The sequence below is a fragment of the Lichenostomus cassidix genome, chromosome 8, assembly GCF_008360975.1.
Source record: "Lichenostomus cassidix isolate B80296 chromosome 8, HeHo_3.0, whole genome shotgun sequence".
NCBI classification, from domain to species: domain Eukaryota; kingdom Metazoa; phylum Chordata; class Aves; order Passeriformes; family Meliphagidae; genus Lichenostomus; species Lichenostomus cassidix.
The window spans coordinates 1836652-1856661 of NC_139489.1; the positions used below are offsets into that span (position 1 = coordinate 1836652).

At 42.2% G+C, this 20010-nt stretch overlaps 1 protein-coding gene across 2 annotated transcripts; it reads left to right on the top strand.

Annotated features, from left to right (window-relative positions):
- Positions 1–2: 2 nt before the first annotated feature.
- Positions 3–18577, top strand: ITGB3BP (integrin subunit beta 3 binding protein). 2 transcript variants are annotated; one of them, XM_085067422.1, is made up of 9 exons: positions 3–135; positions 3902–3944; positions 6676–6814; positions 8788–8860; positions 9584–9662; positions 10388–10481; positions 11559–11618; positions 17198–17306; positions 17713–18577. In XM_085067422.1, exons 1-8 carry the CDS (start codon positions 131–133, stop codon positions 17278–17280), a joined length of 576 nt encoding a protein of 191 aa, XP_084923548.1. In that variant the 5' UTR covers positions 3–130; the 3' UTR covers positions 17281–17306; positions 17713–18577. The 2 variants fall into 2 exon arrangements, with proteins under 2 accessions (XP_084923548.1, XP_084923549.1); XM_085067423.1 differs by having other exon boundaries at positions 8791–8860.
- The last annotated feature ends 1433 nt before the right edge of the window (positions 18578–20010 follow it).

Below are 20010 nucleotides of genomic sequence, written 5' to 3' on the forward strand. Positions count from 1 at the left end.
GCCCCTCAGCCCAGCCGGGCTCCTCGGCCCCGCCCCGGCCCGGCCCGCCCTCAGCGCCGTTTCCAGCCGGCGGCGTTTGGCGGGCGCACGGCGGGAGCTCCGAAGGGGAGGCGGCGGGAACGGCTCCGGGATGTCGTAGGTGTCTGGGGAGCGGGGCAGCGCTGCTCTCCCTCTCCTCTCTTCTCTCTCTCCGTCCGCTCTCTCTCCCCTTCCTCTTCACTCTCTCCTCTTCTTCTCCTCTCCCTTCCCCTGTGCTCTTCCCTCTCCTCTCCTCCCGGCAGCAGCACGGTTCCGCGGGCTCGGCGGGCGGCACGCCGTGAGGGGAGCGCTGCTCCCGGCGAGCTGCGGCTGCCGAGCGCGTTCCGTGAGGGGAAAAGTGCGTCTAGATTCGGTCCGGAGCGGGGAGGAGCGGCCAGCGAGAGGGCGGGATTTGTTTCCAAAGGAAAACAGCCCGGGAAATGCTCGCCATGGTGGTTCCTAGGCAGCGCTGCGGGCGGGGCTGGCTGGGCGGTGCTGTGAGGGCGATACTGTGTATTCTGACTTTCTGAGGGTGCCCAGCGACAGGGTGAGGAGCAATGGCCGTGAACTAAAACACAGTGAATTCCACCTCAACGTGAATGAAAACTTGTGTCCACTGAGGGTGGTAGAGCTCTGGGACAGCTGTCCAGGGAGGGCGTGGAGTCTCGCTTTCTGGAGACATTCAGTGTCACCTGCTGCGGGTGACCCTGCCTCGGCGAGGGGATTTGGACTGGATCATCTCCAGAGATCCCTTCCAACCCCAATTATCCTGTGTCTCTGTACATCCCATGGATAATACCGGTGGGGCTGTGTGGAGAGGGGCAGGAGGAAGGATCACAGGGTGGTTCAGATTGGAGGTGACCGCAGTGGGTCACCTAGTGAGGAAGGATCACAGGGTGGTGCAGACTGGAGGTGACCGCAGTGGGTCATGCAGTCCAACAATCCCTGCACATGGCACAGGATTGCATCCAGGCAGTGCTGGAATATCTCCAGTCAGGGAGACTCCAAACCCTCTCTGGACAAGCTGTTCAGTGCTCGGTCACTGCTCAGGAAAGCAGTTCTTCATTTTATCCAGGCAGAACTTCCTGGGCGTCATTTTGTGCCCATTCCTCTTGTCCCATTGCTGGGCAGCACTGAGTCCACCCTCTGACACTTCCCTTGGCCACTGTTGAAGAAATTGGCCAAAAAAGCAGGTTTTTGTATGAACTAGTGGAAGTGTGACCTTAACAGAGTTTGATGGCAAGGTTCACTCTGTTGCTTATGTACAGGAAAATGGGATCAGAATCGATTTAGAATGATTTACACAGAGACATGGGATGCAAAAGGGTCACGGGGACAAAGGGACAAAGGATATGGATACAAAAGATACAGGTGTAAAAGAGTTTGGCAGCACTTAATCACTGACTGATTTAATATTTATAAAGTGATTCAATAGGATTTACTACAATTACAGCAGGGACTAAATTATAGATTTACACACACACTCAGGTGCAGAGGTGTGGGAATTGCAGGCCTGTGGAGATCAGGGCATGACACCCCCATGTCCATTTTCCATCAGGCTGTATCACTTCATATTATCTCTAATGGAAATAAATCCTGCTCATTTTTCTCCTGTATTTTGCAATTTATCAAGCAGTAGATAATTAATCAAGTCATTTAAGTCTGGTGCTGCTCTTGTGTATCTCTGCTCATCGTGGGCTTCTGAAGATCAACAAAGGAAGTTAAGTTCTTCAACCTGGTAAATATTAGGGACAAAATAATCATTGCAGGCTGTACAGCTGGCTGAAAATGTGTGCCATGGTTAAGAAAATAAATTAAGCCTTGTCAGGCTAATTCAGGGGTAGGAAACTCAGGTTAAATACTCTCACCACATGTGCCTCATCTTTCCATCACCTCTTCTTGTTCCACATTCTTCTTTTGGAAGCTCTGAGAGAAGACAGTTTGACCAACAGGGTTTTCATGTTGGTGTTGGGATAAATTTAGGTTCAGGGGTCCAAACCAGGGACTTGTGCAGACTTAGAGCACAAAATTTAAATTATTTTGATTTAACTTCTCACTTCATGGCATTGAAAAGACAATCATTAAAAACAAGCCTCCAAGAAAAACAAGACTGTTGGGTAAGGGGAGGCAAGGTTGACCTTCTAAAGCTAAAATTACATCTTCCAATACAATATTCCAGTTCTTGAAATGCTGGGAATGAGGATCCATCTTTGCTGCCACAGTTCAGGGCACTTGCAGAGAGAAATCTGTGCAGTTCTGCTGCTGTACACAATATTTGACAGACTTCAAAGAACGTAGCTTTGATCAGTGCACAACTTTCCCCCTAAGAAATGTTCTCAGTGTTTATAACTTAGTGGGATTTTCATGTAGTTTCTCATTTATTTCATCCTACAGCTGTGCCTAGTCCTGATCCTGCTTTCCTTTGGCTTTCAGCTTTTTTTTGAAGTCTGTCATAAAAACTTCCATCAGAACATGCCTGAGTGGAACATGCAAATGCATTGGCCCCCAGAGCATCCTTTCAGTGTGGATGCATTAATAAATGGAATATTTCTCTGCTGCCATGAGCTGGAAGCTGTAATGGAGTCGGAATTCCTTGAGCAATATGGGTTTCTCCTTAAAAAAGAAATACATTGTAAAGAATTCCATCAAACTGTTACAGCTTCGGCTGCCCTTTGGCCAGGATTTCAGAGGCTTTTTTAATTTAAATGTTACCTGTTTACTTGGCTTTTTTAAGATAGGATATTTCTTTTCCCCTTTTTGTAATAGAGATAGCTGTAAAACAGTTTTTCTATAAGACCCTTGCCTGAGTTACATATCAAAGATGTGTTTCCATTCTATTTCCCCAATACTTTAATTTACAGTTTTGGAATAGCAACATAAATTTGAAAAGGATATGTTTGGAATGAGGTCATCTGAATCCCTTGCAAGGCAAAACATTCTTTTCCAAGATGAAAAGTGAGCTAAATTCTTGAAATATGATGTATATTCCAAACCTTGTTTAATTCAATGTAATATATATGTTTCTAGGGGACTGTTCTTACAAAGATTTTTTTTTCCTCATCCTTTTATATCATCCTTTAAACTATTGTTAAGATTTAGGAACATGCTTAAAAAGTTTCAGTTGTCTCTGGGTAAAATAGTCTTAATTTATGTTGACCTTTCTTTCCTTGGAGCATTTAGCCTGCATTCAATAAAATTTTGATGACTGCTCTTTAGAAGACAGCTGTACCATATAAAGTATTATAAATATTCAGCTTTCCTCTTCCAGTGTTGCCATTAACAGCTGGGCATCCAGTTCAGAGGAGCAGATTTTGCAGAGAGAGCTTGGCATGTTCCTGAATCAGGAGAGGGAAGAAGGGAAGCAAACAGTTTCTTATGGTTTGGGGACCTGTAAAGACATAGAGCATCTGTTCCCCAGTTAAGTCATAGTCTGCTAGCACTGAATCATGTTAAGAGCTAAAATGATGGGAAAAACTACTTTTTTCACCTTGGCTGTATCTGGGTGGTAAATGTCTTAAACATTATTTCGACTAATGGCGAAATAATTTCAGCTCTTGTTCGGAAGGTATGTAAATGAAAATGCTTTTGTGGGGTTTTGTTGTTTATAGGCTTGGAGGAAAAAGATAAATACTCAGCATGATTTCACTTCAGTGCCTTGATTTTATGTCTGGTATAAAATGGAGAATCAGATTTTCTTAGGCAAACTTTATCCTTCTAAACAAGCATCATTTTTGGTACAGTGAATGGATTTGCTTTGGATGCCATCAGTAAATGCGAAACAAAAAAAAGAAAACTGTCTTTAACATTATCATTTATAGACCTTGCTAACAGAAATCTCTGTGCCTAGGTGACCATAAAACCTGTCCATATTTTTCTTTTGCAGGGTTAAGAGAGCATTAAAGTTGGACACTGTTAAGAAAGATAATGTGAGTATTTTTTGGTGTGTGGAGCCATCTGGGCTGTATAAATATATATATATATGTATGTATATATATATATCTGGGTGCAAAAATAAATGTGTATACAAACCATCTATTCCATTTTAGCTGCCTTTATACTGTTACAGATTGGATGTTGTCTGGGCAAATCTTAAAGCACAAAATTACTGCTGCAAATATTAGTATAAAATTTATTGTATTTCATTTGTCACAGAACTGCCTGGCGTTAAGTAATGTACATCTGCATGAATCACTTGAAAAATGTGCATATTGTTATTGCCACCAGTATTTACCCAAGAGCTGAATGAGTTAAGATCCTTGGTGAAATCATTTATTAGAAATTAGCTCCATTATCCTGGGAAGCAAATGTTCTGCCATGTAATTGTACATGTGACAATATGGAATTATGATAATGCTGTAATCTGCATCTTATAAACTGCAAAATTGAAATGAAAACACTAAAGGCATTTTCATGTCAGGGCTGTAATTACCTCCCTCAGCTAATCTGGCATAATGAAACAATAAACTCCTAACACTGCCATAAATTTCACCGCAGTTATCACAATAAAAATAAAATCATACTGGTGCTATTATTTTTTGGTAAATGCAGCTCCAGCAGCCTCCCAGCACCAGCATGTCGTGACATATGTCAGTTTATTAGCTCCCCACGGTGGGTGGTGCTGCAGACAGCAGTGCTCAGGAGCTTGGGAGGATGGCAGGGTGTAAAGGAAGGGGAATTTTGGAAAATTTTCCCAAAAAAAGAGCTGGTCAGCAAACGAGCTCCCAATAAATCTCCACACCTGTGTCGTTTTGAAGAGGTTTTTTTTGATATGCAGCACATATTTGGAGGCCTGGTTGATACTGAGTGAGGTAGAAATTGGCCACTTAAAAATTTCCTAGGTACTTATTTTTTGAAAATTTAAACAGAGGTGGCAAAATACCGCAGTGGCACTAAAAAATAAATCATTAGCAATTTAATTAGCTGCTTAGTGCACCATTAGCCAACTTGTTCTGCTCAGAATGCAGCTGTGACTGTAATTTTGCATCTGTTTCTTGGGCTGTAGTAAGGTTTTTGGAGATGAGTGGTCCAGCTGAAATTCCATTGAATGCTTTAAAGCCATTCCTTCCCTATCCCTTTCCATGAGATAAAGAGTCACTTGAAGCTGCAGTCAGGTTCTTGTGCAGCAAAAAACTCAAGAAAATCCCGTTTGAATGACAGAAACTTTTAGTGAAGGCTCAATGATGTGGCTTTACACTGATTTTTAGTTCACACAATGCCTCTAACAGATATATGTCAAAGATTTGAATTAAATAACTTTATAGAAGGTAAGAAGGAATGGAAGGTAGTAAACACATGGTTTGGGTGAAATTTCATTTACTGTTTCTGCCATTCCTTCCCTGGTTTTCAGGAGTCTTTCATTCCATTGGTCAAAACACTCATGAACTAATCAGATCAGGTATGAATATTTTTAGATTTTGGAATGTTAGCATGGAGTTATTAAAAAATTGCATAACTGAACAAAAAGCTCTTCTTTCTGGAAGAGACAAACCTACTGACAAATAAAAACTGTGCTTGTAAGTGCTACAGGAATTTTCTCCAGGTATTTGTTTAAAATAACCTTATCCACATCCAGAAATAGGTGAGGTGGCTGCTGTTCAAGCAGACAAAAATTAACCTGAAATGTTTGGAAATTCTCCCTGTTACAAAGAATATTTGATGATATTTAAATCCCTAAATTGACGTTGATGCTTTAATTCATAATTCATTCAAAAATTATTTGAAACATTTCTTTAACTGCTTGGATGTGGCAAAACATCAGTGGCAGCAGACTGAGATTTTCATCAGGTGTAGTTTAAATGCAGATAGACTTCAAGAAGAGTATGAATGGCTGGTGTGAAATTATTTAGGGTATTTGAGACTAAACAAAACAGAGGCAAAGGGCAGCAAATTAAACCTTTTAAAATCTGGTGTAAGTCCCACTGCTGATGACCAACAGTAACACTGGTGGGTTGTGAAGTTTTGGGTTGTTTTCTTTAATTTCAGTACATAAATAGTGCAGTGAAATCCCAGTTTCTCATCCTTGCAGTTCAGCAGCCATGCTAGAGTGTCTCCCAGATAATCCCAGTTCATATTCCAATATTGCAGACTTGTTCTTCTGAAAACTTCTCTGCACAAATCCTTTAACGTCATGAAATAACTCCTCATATCATTACACATATTGAAACCCTGAACCAGAGACAAAATTTTGGATTTAAGGGATTTACTTTGGCTTCTTTAAATTAACACTTGTTAAAAAAATATTAGAAATAACTTTTGATACTATTAAAATTTTTTAATTTTTTTGTCCTAAATTCTCAGTACTGGAGGAAAAATCATATCAGGTTTTGGCTGCTTTAAAACACCTCAACCAACCAGCTGGTCATGCCAGAATACCTAAATTTCCAGAAAACATGTATTTTTTCTATATGGAAACTGGGAGACAAGTGTTTGAAAGGGTTTATTTATCTCTTAAAATCAAACTAATCCTATTGAGGAGGGAGAGTGATGGAGCAGCTTGGTGAGCACGAGGTCAACCCACACAACATTGAACGTGGGCTTTCCATAATGGGAAAACATCAAGTCAGGAATTACTTAGGAAAAGCTTACCAGGCAGCAAAAATTCAAAGAGGTTTTGTCAACATTCTTCTGGATTTTTTGGGTTGTTTTTCTCCATTTCAGCCACCTGATGTAACCCCTGAGAAAGCCCCAAGGAGAAATCTGAACTTCTTCTCGCCGACCACAGGAACGCGCCAGATGAGTCCCTTTTCCTCTCCCGTGAGCCACAGTGCACAAAACCCCACAAATCCCCCAGCAGAGGGTGAGCTGGACATTCCATCTTCCTCCCTGCAACATTTCCCTGTGTTTTCTGTGGATTTAGGAACTTCTCTCTCATGGGCTGTGTTTGATTCCTTTTTCCCCTCGAAGAATTTTGATCTCTTTTGGACAAGCTTGGGGGTTGAAAGCTTGAATTTTTCCTGTGTAAATCTTGGGGTTGTTTATGGAACAACTGAGTAAGGCAATTTTTAACTAATATAACACTGACTGTCATTAGCTCTCAGAAAATGCACCTTTGTATGGTCATAATAATTACATTATTTCCAGTTCACTTTAAGATATACATCCACTTAGTCACACAGTCACAGTTTTTGATGCAAACTTTGCTCAAGAAGTAGATTTTCAATAGACTGAACTGCTTTTATGGATGTATAAATTGTGGTTGTGGCCTCTTTAAATGTTAAGGAACCATCAGGTCACCTGGTATAACTTTTTTATTTAAAAAAAAAAGGATAAAAATGGACTTTTTGTCATCTTTCCCTATAGAGCTTTTATTTCCTTGCATCAAAAAGATGGTTAAGCCTTGATTTGAAAACTACAAATTATTTAACTAGTAATAATAATAATAAAAATGCAGAATTTATGCCTTTGACATGTAAATTGATCTAGTCTGTTTTTCTACAGAGATAAAAGTATTTTCAGAGTATTTCCAGGCCAGATTTCCATGTCTGATCACATGATCATTAGATGGATAATTATTCATTAATATAGCTCTAACCATCTCTTCTTTTCCTGTGTCCAAATAGCTACAAATGGTGGTGTATAATTACAAAATCCCAGGTTCCAGGTTGTCCATTGAACCTCACAATTTCTATTCTCCTTCCAAAAAACCCACAGTATTGTCTAAAAGTATTACCTGTTCTATAATTGATGACTGATTTAAGTCCAAGTTCTATTGACTACTTAGATTTAAAATTAAACCTTTGGGAGTCTCAACTTTTAGCTGCTGTATTGGAACAGCTTAAACTTTTATAGCACTTTGTCATTCTGAGGTGTTTCTAAATGTTTTACAAAATACTCAAATTAAAAGTTAATTTAGCCTTGAGTGCTGATACTTGTATGTAATAATTTAGATCTAGCAAGAAGAAATCAAAGTGTTTAATGCTCACTGTGGCCTCTCTTTCTCAGCCTGATGGCAGGAAGGAGATTTATTACAGTGAAATTTGAAAAGCACCTCATTCCACAGGGTCTGTCTGGGATCTGTACATTTGTTAAACCCATGGTAAATTCCAACTCTTTCCCTTAAAGGTGAATTTACAAAAATCCCCACGTTTTATGATGTCTTCAACTTCAGCCACAATTAAATCATTTCTGACAGTCAGGTGGGACTTTTTTATTGCCGGAACAAGTATTGATAGACAAGATAAAATTTTAATCTGGTTTTGTTCTAACCTGATTCCTGTGGGAATTGTATAAGTCATGTAAATTCAGAAAGTCTTTTGTGGTCAGAGGTCACATTTATCCTGCCCCATCCATCATATGCCAAGCTGGAATATTATGTTGTCAGTGGAGCACATTTGGAGCCTTTGGAAGCAATTTCCAGTATCTCTGTGGTTGTTTTTATAAAGGGAAATGGGAGTTTCACTGCTCAGTCATTCCAGCATTTTCAGGATAATTCTCCACGTTAATCTGCTGTATTTAGGGAGTTGATAGGATAAAAAGGTCCTGAGAGGAACACAGTGACTATTTGCCAGGATGATACTAACTTCCAGTTATTAATGCTGTAATCCTAAAGTTTCCAGGAATTCATGAGAGCTCAAATTCCAAAAGTGTAAATTATAAATAATTCAGTGTGGTTCAATCCAAATCCTGCCTTCCAAGTGAGTTTTGGTGTTTTTCCTCTTCCTAAAAGCTCATTCAGCAATCAAGATTCCCACCAACACCTTCTTCAGGTGCTTCAAATACTCCCCATCTAATTTTTATCTTTGTTTCTTTTCTTCCTTGTGTCCCTCTGAGGAGATGGGAGCGAGCAGAGCGATTCCGAGAGCGAATTATCCAGGAGAGGGCAGCCTCAACCAGAGCACGATGTGTAAGTGGATCAATTCCGAGTTTGTTAGGGGTTGCAGTGCTGTGATTGCATTTCTTTTTCACCTCCAGACAATATTTGGGACGTTTATTCAATTAAATCTAGTGTTTGAAGTTGTAGCTCTTCCTTTTCTTTATTGCACCTGAACTCACAATTTGTTTCCTGAGGTTCTTCCCTCATTAGGATGAATTTCCTTCAGTATAGGACAGTGTCATCCAAGTGATGGAGCTGGACAGAATTGTTTGGATGACATTTAAACAGTGAAAAATAAAATATTAAAATGATACCGGTGTAAAACTGTAAATTGACTAATTGGGGTTTTTTTGTGGCTCAGTAAATCCCTTGGTCAACACATCCAGCCTCATTTCTTAGTGACAGGAACCAGGAATTACAGAACAATTGGAGTAATTAGAGGCCTCATTGACATGGAAATGTTTGCATTCAATAATTCAGACTGTTTTCCAAAGGTTTGCAGGAGACCAGCAGTGACATTCAAATAAAAACATGTATAAACCAACACCTCTGCACTTCTTATTCATGTGGACTTCCCTACACTTGATTTTACAGATGGAAAACACATTGTCCAATACACTTGATATAAATCCTCCCAGCTGAGCTGATCCATCCTGATTTCAGTGGGAAAAACTCTGGAAAATACAACACAAACACGGATTTTCAGTGGGTGGGAATGTGGCTAATTGGAATTATTTTACCTTTTTTACACAGGTTCCTGGAACTGCACTCCCAAGTGACAAGTGCCTTGCCCAGAATTCTGAAAATAAGGGCAAATCTGACGAGCTTAAAGGTCTGGTTTACACTGGTTTGTTTATTAAACTGCTTCTAATATAGGATTTGAAAGGAAAATGAAGATTTGATATGCAACATTTGAGTTTTAAGGGATAGGGAAGCAAATGAAAGACTTGAAACCAGGCCAGTTTGACTTGGAAATCCAGAAAATGCAAAAAACCTCAAAACCTACTGGATTTTTTTTAACAAGAAGAGCTGCTTTTCCAAGTCCTCTATTTTCAATTTGTGCACCAATAAAAACATATGAAGTAATTCTCAGGTTATTTATAACTTGAAATATGAATTATTGCTGCATAGATTTTTATGTCTCTGAAGATTAAAGATCCCTTTGTGTTGAAGAGATTGAACCATTTAATTTACCACTAATGTGTCATTTTTTAATAGTCCAATGCATGTTAAAATGCAAATCGCTGCTGTGCTTTATTCCCATTTTGTTTTCCTGACTAAATTTAGCACAAGGCTCATAACTGTACATCAATAGCTGAGAAATAATTCAGTGTACTCAGAGGACTGTGTTGATTTATTTGATGTGGGCAAGGTTTTATTTACCAAAAAAATAAATAAAACCTGATACTATTTGAAAATATTTTGATTGCAATGTTTATTTAGAATAGGAACAATTTGGAGCTTATGAACAATTTCCAAATGGTTTTTGGTATGTTGTAGACATGGAGTGGATATCGGGAATGGGATTTAACAATGACTTTAATTACTGTTTGCCAGGCTTTGGAGGGCAGTAGAGAGCTGGAAAATCTCCTCGGAATCTCCCACTCGTCCTGTGTCCTGAGTGCTGAACTGCAGAAAACCCAAGCGCTGGGTGAGGAGATCAATCCCTTTATCCCTTTATTCCATTGAACGAGCATCACTCCAGATGTTCCCTCTGTGGAACTCCCCAGGACTCGCGTTTTGCTCAGGAAAAATGCACCTCGAGTGTCCCTGAGCATCCAACAGGGACATAAAAGCCAAACACACTGGGGAGGGAAAAACTAGGAAAAGCAACACCTTTTCTTATGGAAATGGTCAGTAAATAGTTAGATACTTAGTGGGTACTTAGGTAGGGATTAGGCTAAACGTTTGCACTTGGATTGCTTGGCCTTTCTTCTCCTCTGCCGAGGAAGTTGGTTTGTTTGTTTGCCTGCCAGCAGGATTAGGCTGAACATAAACTTCCAGGCTTTCAAAATCGCTATTCATGTGTCTTTAAATGATGGACATTCCAGATGCTCACTGTGTTGGGATCAGGGCACTTCACATCTGGAATACTTTGCCAAAAGAGCCCAGAAAGTAAACCTGAAGTGCCTGGAGTGCTGCTTTTTGCAGCTGGAAACAGGTGGACAATAAAGCCTCAGATACTAGAAAATTTTTCTTCCCAAACAGTGGAATTCATGCATCACACGCTGTTTAAATTCCCATTTCATTCCTGACTTGTATTCCAAAGCTCATTCCATTTCCCTCTTGCACTGCACTGTTCCCACTGTAATACCAGACAGGATGAAGTTCCCTGGAAATAATCTGGGTTTTTCCTGCTCTGGGCAGGACAGACAGACAGACAGCCCAAAGCACAGCTCTTGCTGACACTCCTGTGGCCACTCTTTCCCTCAGCTCCTCGGGAAAGAAGCATCTTTTTCCCATCTCTGAATCAGGAAAAAACCACCACATCAGCAGTAAAAATAAAAAAAAAAATTGGGAACAAAATGTGGTATGAAGCTTGGAAGCAAAACCTGTTAGAATTATCCAAATTTTGAAAATTTTTGTTAATTTTTTTGAGCACGGTTACATAGGTAGGAGGGGTTTTTTTCATTGAAATGCTTTGAAAGTAAAAGAGGCAGCAGAGGTATTATTTTCTTTGAAAGCTCTGGGGCAACATTTGTTGATTTTGGATTTATTTCTTCACTAGTGAGTCAAGCAGAAAAACTGCAGCTGTTGAAAGCAAACCATGGAAAAGTCCCTGCCCGAGGTAAGAAACTCTTCATAACTCCTGTCTAACAGATCCTTTTATTCCTTTTTCTTGATTTCTTTTTAGTTCTTTTCACTTGAAATAAGTTGGGGAACATTTAGGATGTGAAAATTATGATTATCAAATGTGTTTCTTCTAAATACTATGCAAATGCAAATTGAATATTTGCTGCTATTTTCATTGTATTTGGTATTTCCCCATGAAACTGTGCAAGGAGAAGGAATGATTATGGTCCAGAAGGAAGTGCAGTCAGGTCCTAGAGACTTTCCATACCTTTTATATATCCCAATTGTCCTTATTCTTCCTCATCCTCCTCCCTCCCATTGTGTTTTCAGTAAAAAACCCTCTTGCAGCAAACCCTTTTTCTCTCTGTGTGTTTTGTGGGATGTTTCACCCACTCCAGGGGGCTGTGAAATCCCAGCTCTGAGGTTTCTTCATAAGCAGTGCTGTGAAAATATTTGAAGTTTGGTGGCATTTCATACCCAGCTGCTTTAGTGCCTTGGCAGGAAGGAAGGGGAAACCCACAGGATTGTTTAATTCCCTCACACACAGTAAAATCAACAGCCGTTCCCCAGGGATGTTCTGATATTTCTGTTACCTTCACACTTGCTACCTTAAAGCAGAGTAAACTCATAATAATTGAATTGAATAAATTCAGTTTTGCAGTCTTGAAAATGGAGTAGCAGGAGAGGCAGAGAAGTTTGTGATCAAAGCATCTGGAGATGTATTACTTTGCTTTTTAGTTTCAGATGTGGTTTTTTTCCTAATTATCTTTAATTAGTTATGGCAAGGCTTAAAACTTATGACTGTTCTGTGGCTTGGTCCAGATGGAATGTCACATTATCATCACATGGCGAGGCATGAAATTTATTTACTTTACATAAACAACCTCCTCTTAAAACAACTTCATCCAAAACATTCCTGCCTCAATGGGCAGCGTTGTGCAGAGCTCAGTTTATCACTTTGGGTGACCAGCATGGAAAAAGGGCATCATTGTTTGGCCATGACTCGAATTTACAGTAAACAAAATGTTGTTGAATAGAAAGTAAGCAAATTGTAAAACAACTGCTGGGAGATGAATCGAGTCGGTGTCTGGGAGCCCAACATGTGCTTTCTGTGTGCTGAGAATGGATGGGGAGGTTTGGCAGTGCATAGTTCAGAGGAAAGTTTAATAGCTTTGGAGATTCCAGGAGTGAAGGCTCTGAAAGGGAAAGCTGCTAAAGTTGGTTGTTCCAAGTTGCAGGGTTATTTTGCTTCCCCAAACCCCTGACACAAACCATGTCTGGCTGCCTGCTGTCCATGAGTGTTCCAGACATCAAATCCTTTCAGGGTTGAGGAAAACTCTTTCCAGGCTGTGATGAAATAAAAAAACACTTCCTTTTCTGTGGTGCTTTTCATCCTGCTGAGCCTGTGGGCAAATCTGAGCCTCCCAGAGCTGAATTCTGAACATTTTGAACATTTAATAGTGGGGTTACTCCAAGTGACTGAGGTTTGTGCTCATGGGACAGAAGTGGTGGCTTTTCCAAGATCAGGGTTAGCTGGATGGATTTTATTCCATGCCACTTGAAATCACTGATAAAAGCAAAGCTGGAGAGATTAGGGACCAAAACTCCTGAGTTTCCACCTGCCAATCCAGTTTTGAAAACTGGATTTATGGGAAAATATAAATCTCATTTCACACCCACTGCAAAATATAAACGCTTGCTTAATAATCAGAGCTCCTCCTCAAACCAGGTAAAAATACAAAATTCCACCATTTATCCCATTTTGTGTCAGTTTGAATTTGGAGTCCCAAGACTTGACTCTGGTGGTTGCTGGGAGTTTATTTTCAGAGCTTCCCCAAACAAAATGAAACAAATTTGTTGACCTTTAGATGTACTTGGTTGTCTTTCCTTCCTTCTCCTTTGAGATCTTCTGAGGAAAAGGGGAATACAGCAATGGATTATTCTGACTATAAAACCCTAACCTAAAAAGCACATTTATTATCCTCAGCCCAACTTTGTATTCACTTGCAGGGAAGAAATGCCGTCATCCCTTTGCTGGGAAAAGTAAGTCTGGGAACTGGCTGAGGAGAATTTGTAATGCTGGAGGGATCTGGCTTTGAGGAATAATATCCCAGTTAGTGCTGCTGAGGATTTCCTGCCATCACCCTTGGGGCAGAGCTGATCTCAGTTCCTCACTGAGTGTGGTTTGCCCCAGTCTGTGTCCTGGGGATGAAGAGCTCTTGTTGCTCTGGCCAAACTGGACTTTGTCTCTCTCATTCTGTGCACATGGGTTGGTTTATTCTGGGACTATGTGAGTCCCTCCCAGGGGAGCAGAGCAGATCCCACTCAGCCCAGCAGCCCCAGCCTGCTTTTCCCAGCACGAGGGAGGAATCCTGCCCAGTGCCACCTCCAGGAGCTGCCTGAGGTTTCCCTTGTCCCATCCCAGCAGGATTTGGGGCTGCTGGCTTGTCCCAAACAGCCTCAGACTGGAGGATTCTCAGGCTCTGGGTGAGCAGCACAAGGAGCTTTTGGGATGGCAGGAAGGGAAGCTCCAAGGCTCTGCAGTGATTGAACAGCCTGGGCTATGTAGATGAAATATTAAGCCATTAACTGCAGTGGCAGATACAGAAATGCACATGAGACATATGACTGGAGGCCCCAGACAAGTACACAGAGAACTGTCAACCTGCATTTTAGATTTAGGTGTCAGCCTCATTTATTCACAGATTTCCCCCTTGTTTTTGCACTCTATTTTCCTACGTACCTTTTTAGAGATGCAACAGCTATTAATTTTTAATTCTGGTGGATCTAGTTTGGAGTATTAAGCTTAATGAAAAATTCAAAAGAATTGTAGTTCTTCCAACATGTAGCGACTCCTACATGAGAATAAATACTGCTTTCTCCCATGAATATAATTATTTTAAATAAAAAGGAAAAGAAACATTAGTTTGGACTCACTTAGTAGCAATTATATGTTTAAGAGGTGTAAATAACTTGCTATCCAGACATTACAAATATCCAGGTGCTCTGTATGTGCTGATGACAACAAAATTGAAAAGAAAGACTGTAATAATTCTGACTGGTTTTCTCTGCAGAAGATATTGATTATTTGTGTGTGGTGAGAGATTTGGAAAATTCAATTAAAGGAGTTGTGCAAAGGTTTCATAAATTTCCCCAGTACAGCGTGTACACAGACATTGCTGCGTATTAAATCAATGCAGCACTTCACAATATATTTTCTTTGAAACATAAAAATAAATAACATTTAAACAGTTCTGCTTACTACAGAAACAAATTTTATTTTCTGTGAAGCATTTAGTCATGTGCTATCACTGACTCATACACATTTGCCAGCTGTAACAAATTTTATAGACGTTTTCTCCAGAGACATAGCTCATATACTATGAATTTTTAAATGAGCAAATGGTGAAGAAGGGATGTCAGCAATATAAAAATTGATCAGTTAAAAGATAAAAGCATAAGTAAAGAGATTTGTATGGTAGTCTTAATAGGTTTTATTAAATAAAAATACTATAAAAAGACAGTAATGAATAGACTGAAGGTTTTAACTGTGGTTGAGGTGGAGAAAAATTATTCTGGCACATTTAGTAGAAGATTGGTTTTATATCACCCGACAGGTGAACATTTTTTTCCTCTCTGCTTTTTAGATCTGTAAATGTTTTAGAGCAGTCAGAGTTGGGAGAGAATGGTGGGGGAACTTGGAGGGGAAGGGAAACTTGGGAAGATTGAGCCCTTTTAGTGCCTCTGTGGGCCAAGGCTGGCAGAGGCCATGGCCAAGGGCAGGGATGGATCTGCCAACCCTTTGGAGCAGCTTTGTGGGGACTCCAGCCTCTGCCTGGCCCTGGGAACCCTCAAAATGGAGCTGAGGAGAGGAACAGGCTGGGCCTGCTCCAGCCACCCCTTCTGCCACAGCCCAGGCACCTTCTGGTCCTCATTGATCCCTTTTCCAGCTGCTCTGCTCACAGCCATCCTCATCCAGGAGTTCTGTGAATGTTCTCTTTGGTTTTATGGAGGTGAACTTACTCTGCATGGAAAAATATTGAGAGAGAGAAGGGTTGTTGGGTTTTTTTGTGTCTGTTTTGTTGGGGCTTTTAAGAACAGCTCACTCAGAGGTGAGGCAGGGTTGGATGGGATCTTGGGAGGAATTGTTCCCTGGGAGGGTGGGGAGGGGCTGGGATGGAATTCCCAGAGGAGCTGTGGCTGTCCCTGGATCCCTGGCAGTGTCCAAGGCCAGGCTGGAGCAGCCTGGGACAGTGGAAGGTGTCCCTGCCATGGCAGGGGTGGCACTGGATGAGATTTAAGGTCCCTCCCAACCCTAACCATTCAATGATTCTTCATTTGGGAAACAAAGCTGAGTCCATGATGTTTTATGTGAGGCTGGGCAGCTTCTGTTTTTAGGAGATCTGAGTGCAGAGCAGAGCTTGGAGTGGTGTTCCTGGCATGTTTGGGTTCTTCCTTACTGCATAGTCCATGTGCTGTGATCCATGATCAGAGGGATATCAAATCAATAAAGTAATTGCATTTAGCACAAGTAAACCAGCTTGTAATTAAATGTCTTTTTTCTGTTACTTGCCATAAAAGACTGGATAGTTTCCTATTGTAAGAACTAATGATTTTTTAAAGATAATTTGTGTAAACAAATGATGTTTATTAGGAATAATGCTGAAAGCTGAGGCCAATTTGTATTGGGTTCCTTTTTCTGGAGTAACCTTGTGATTCCTGGCTTAGGGCAGAATTTGAGGCTGGTCTGGGTCAGCTCCAGGTAATGTCACCCAGTGCAGGGCAAGCTGTGGTGTGGAGTCACACCCTGGCAGTGTGAGATCCCTGTGGAGGCAGGTGGGGAGAGCTGAGGAGACTCTGCCCCAGCAGCCCTCTGGCCATGGGGCTCATCCTCCCCAGCTGAGAGGCTCCAGCTCCTGGAAATGCTTCTTTGTATGTTCAGTAGAATCCTGAATTCTCCCTTCACCCCTCCACAGTGGGGGAATCAAACACCCTGGGAGCCACCAGAGCTGGGGGTGCTGGGAGCAGAGCTGCTCATCTGCTGCAGGCACATTTGGCAGCCTTGGCACTCACATGCACCTGCTCCAGACCCTTTCCCCACATGTTGTCATTCCCTGAGTTCCTTCCTGCCCTTGCACACTTTCCCTTTGCTCATCCCAACCACCTGCTCAGCCCTCACCCAGCCCTGCCCTGCAGGCTCAGGTGTGGGTGGCTCCAGGGATGGATGTTCTGCTGCAATCCCTGATTGGGTTCTGCTGACATGGCCTTTGGGGATTCTTATTTATTCTTTCATTTTTGATAGCAAGAAGCAGCACCAGCTTCTCATTGTCAGAGCACATCCTGTTCTGCTTTGCCATCAGTGCTAATGGTGTAACACATGTGCAGCACTCGTCAGGACAAGCTCTGAAATTCCTGCTGACACCATGTTTGAAGGAAAAGGGGTTCTGGGTTCTTTAACCAGCACAGCAACTCACTCATTTAACTTGTGTTTGAGGCAGGATTTGCACAAACTCTGTCATCACACCGATGTTGTTTATCACACACCACATTACTGTGTTGTTTTCTTGTTTCCAGAGTACATCCAGACTGCTGGCAGTGCTGCATTCCTGAGGTCATACCTGGACAGGAAGGAGCCCCTGGGTCTTCTCCAGCACTGAGGCACTGCCAGAGTGACCAGGACAAGGTACTTGTGTAAACCATGTCCAGAGAGCTCTGGGATGTCCTGCAGGGCCTGAGGGGAATCAGTTGTTTCTCTGCACAGGGGATTTGTTCCTGGCTGGGGATTTGTTGCTGGTGCATTGAGCACCATGACAAAGTGACTCTGTAGAAACTCTGCCCCACCACTAAAACATCCTGTGGTGTTTCTCCTCATCTTGTTGCTCCTTTGGCTACTTGTCCTTGTTCCTTAAAACATCCCAAAATGTTCCTGCAGCTCAGGGCAGAGGGGCTGCTGCCCTGCCCTGCCTTGCCTTAGGCTGTGTGTGTGTTTTACTGGACATCAGATCCATAACTCCAAACAGCTCCCATGAACGATGCTGCTGCTGCTGTCTAATTGCTATTTATTTTAGTCATTCCTCATCTCCCCACAGGCATTATGTGAAAAATGCATTCCACATCAACCCAAACTTCTCCATCTGCCGGACTGGACTTAAAAGGAGCGAAGAACTGAGTGTAAACCAATCTCCCCAGCAAATCCCAGCTGGGGAGAGCTCGCTGTGCCGGGCAGGTGCACGTCCAGATAACATTTCTGGCATCTATTTCAACTTAACAATGTGCACAACCAGATAATCTCAATGTAAATAATCCACCCTGGGTGGCTGTGCAGCCCTGGGTGAGTGGGGTTGGTGCTGTGTGGAAAATAAACTGTGGGTTCTGCAGGGTTTTCTCTAGCACTGACTGGGCTCTAAGGCTGGAGGGAGCTCAAGGGATTATTCCAACCCTGGATGTGTTTGAGTTGTTTGCAAACACTTCCCCTGCTGGTGCAGCCCCAGTTGGGGACAGATTTCTCATCCACATGAGGTTCCTCTAAAGTCAACCCCAGCTTCCCACCCAGCATTGACACACATGGCTCTGCTGTAGCATTTGCTTTTAGGTCAACATTTGAGTTTAGTTTTGGCATTTAATGCTGTAGGAGCAGAGTTGTTTTATATAAACCAACTGCTTTTCTCTTTCCTTAACCTCACCCTTTGAGCCAAGTGAATCTCCTGCATCTCAAATCCTTGCATTAGGCTGGAAAAGTGCAGTAAAATGATTTATACTTTTTTTATCAAAATCCAACATACACACACACTTGAATGTCCTTTCTACCACAGCAAAGTCCTGCTCCTCAAATAAACTGATATTTACAACTAAAACTCTGAGCACCAACATGATAGATGTGTTCAGGGTGTGGCTGAGCACATGCACACTCAAGGTTTGGGAGTTTTTAATTAATAAAAATGTTTTTGCACTTCACTACGTGTGCAGTCCAACTGGGAAAGATGTCAGTAGTGGTGTGAAGGGAATTGTGTGAGTTGTTCTCATTTCCCTGCTCTGTCAGGCTTCCAGAGCTGGGGTGGTTATGTGTGTGAAGTGCCCCAGCCCTGGCTGTGTAGGCTGAGGGCACCTGAACCCACCAGAGTCTCCATAACCTGGCTGTCACCTCTGGAGCTGGAAATTAAATAATTATTAATCTGAGTAGAGTCTGGAACCGAGTTGGTGTAAACCAAGCTGTTCTGGGCAGTGTTGGAAGAACAGCATCAAACTTGTACAAGAACCAACAGTAACGGTGATGATGGACAGAAGTGAGTCCCAGCAGAACTCACCCCGTGGCAATTATTAAATTGGGCATTTCTAGGGAGAGAGAGCTGTACACTGAGATGCTGCTGCACAGCCCCTCATCCATACCTCAGCTATTTAGGCACTTACTGTGTCTTTGACCTCCTGCTGTACCAGGCTTTGCCTCTGAAGCAGCTGGGGCTGTTAAGAACCATTTCCAGTTCCACACAAGGTGGATCGGGTGACTCTCACTTTATCACCCCCCGAGGCCACCTCAAGGACAAAGAAAAGGGATACACTCAAAACTAATGTTTGGCTATGGGGGGGAGGATGTGCTGAGCTGCTGCTGCACACCCAGCCTGGCTAACTAACGAGACCCTGGGCTGCCTCTGCTTCCCTCCACCTTCCTTTTCCTTTCACATGGCACAGCACGGTTCAGGCAGCCTTTCCCTCAGTCCTGCTTGGGGGAAACGCGGTGGGTTTGGGATTTCACAGCCTCTGGAGACAAAGATCCCTATTTTTGTGTCCTGATGCCCATCAGTGCCACTCAGCCCACACTTGCAGAAAGGCCGTGCTGTGGGCAGAGCCCTTGCGTGCCACAGTTAAGAGTCACACCGCAGAAAATGCTAAATACTTGGGAAAAGATGGAGGTTTTGTTGTTTTCAGAGTGAAATTGCTGAACTGTGCTCAACCCCACCATCCTTCTAGCTCCTGCTCCAGAGCCCCTTTTCCCTGCTGTGGGACTGCCAGGGGGGCAGTGTTGGCTGGGGGTACTTTTTCCACAACAAATAAGCCTGGAAAAACTGCACCAATGCACTGAGCTGGGGGCTCTCCATTGACAGGGCTCATAACTGGCCCAGCTGGAAGTTCCCAGAACAGCTGATTCACACACTAAGGCTGAGGGCAGTGACAGCCTGGAATGTGACAGGGGAAGCCTTTAAACAAGGAGAGGGGGGGCTTTTTTTATATTTATATATAGATACAGAAAAAAAAAGGATAGAGTGACTCCTAATTAAACTATACAACCCTAAATTGCTTTATGATTTATTTTCTTCCTCCATGCTTTGTTATGTTTATAATTACTCAATCAATTTGTATTCTCTGAATTATTGGCTTTGGAGGCTGAGCTG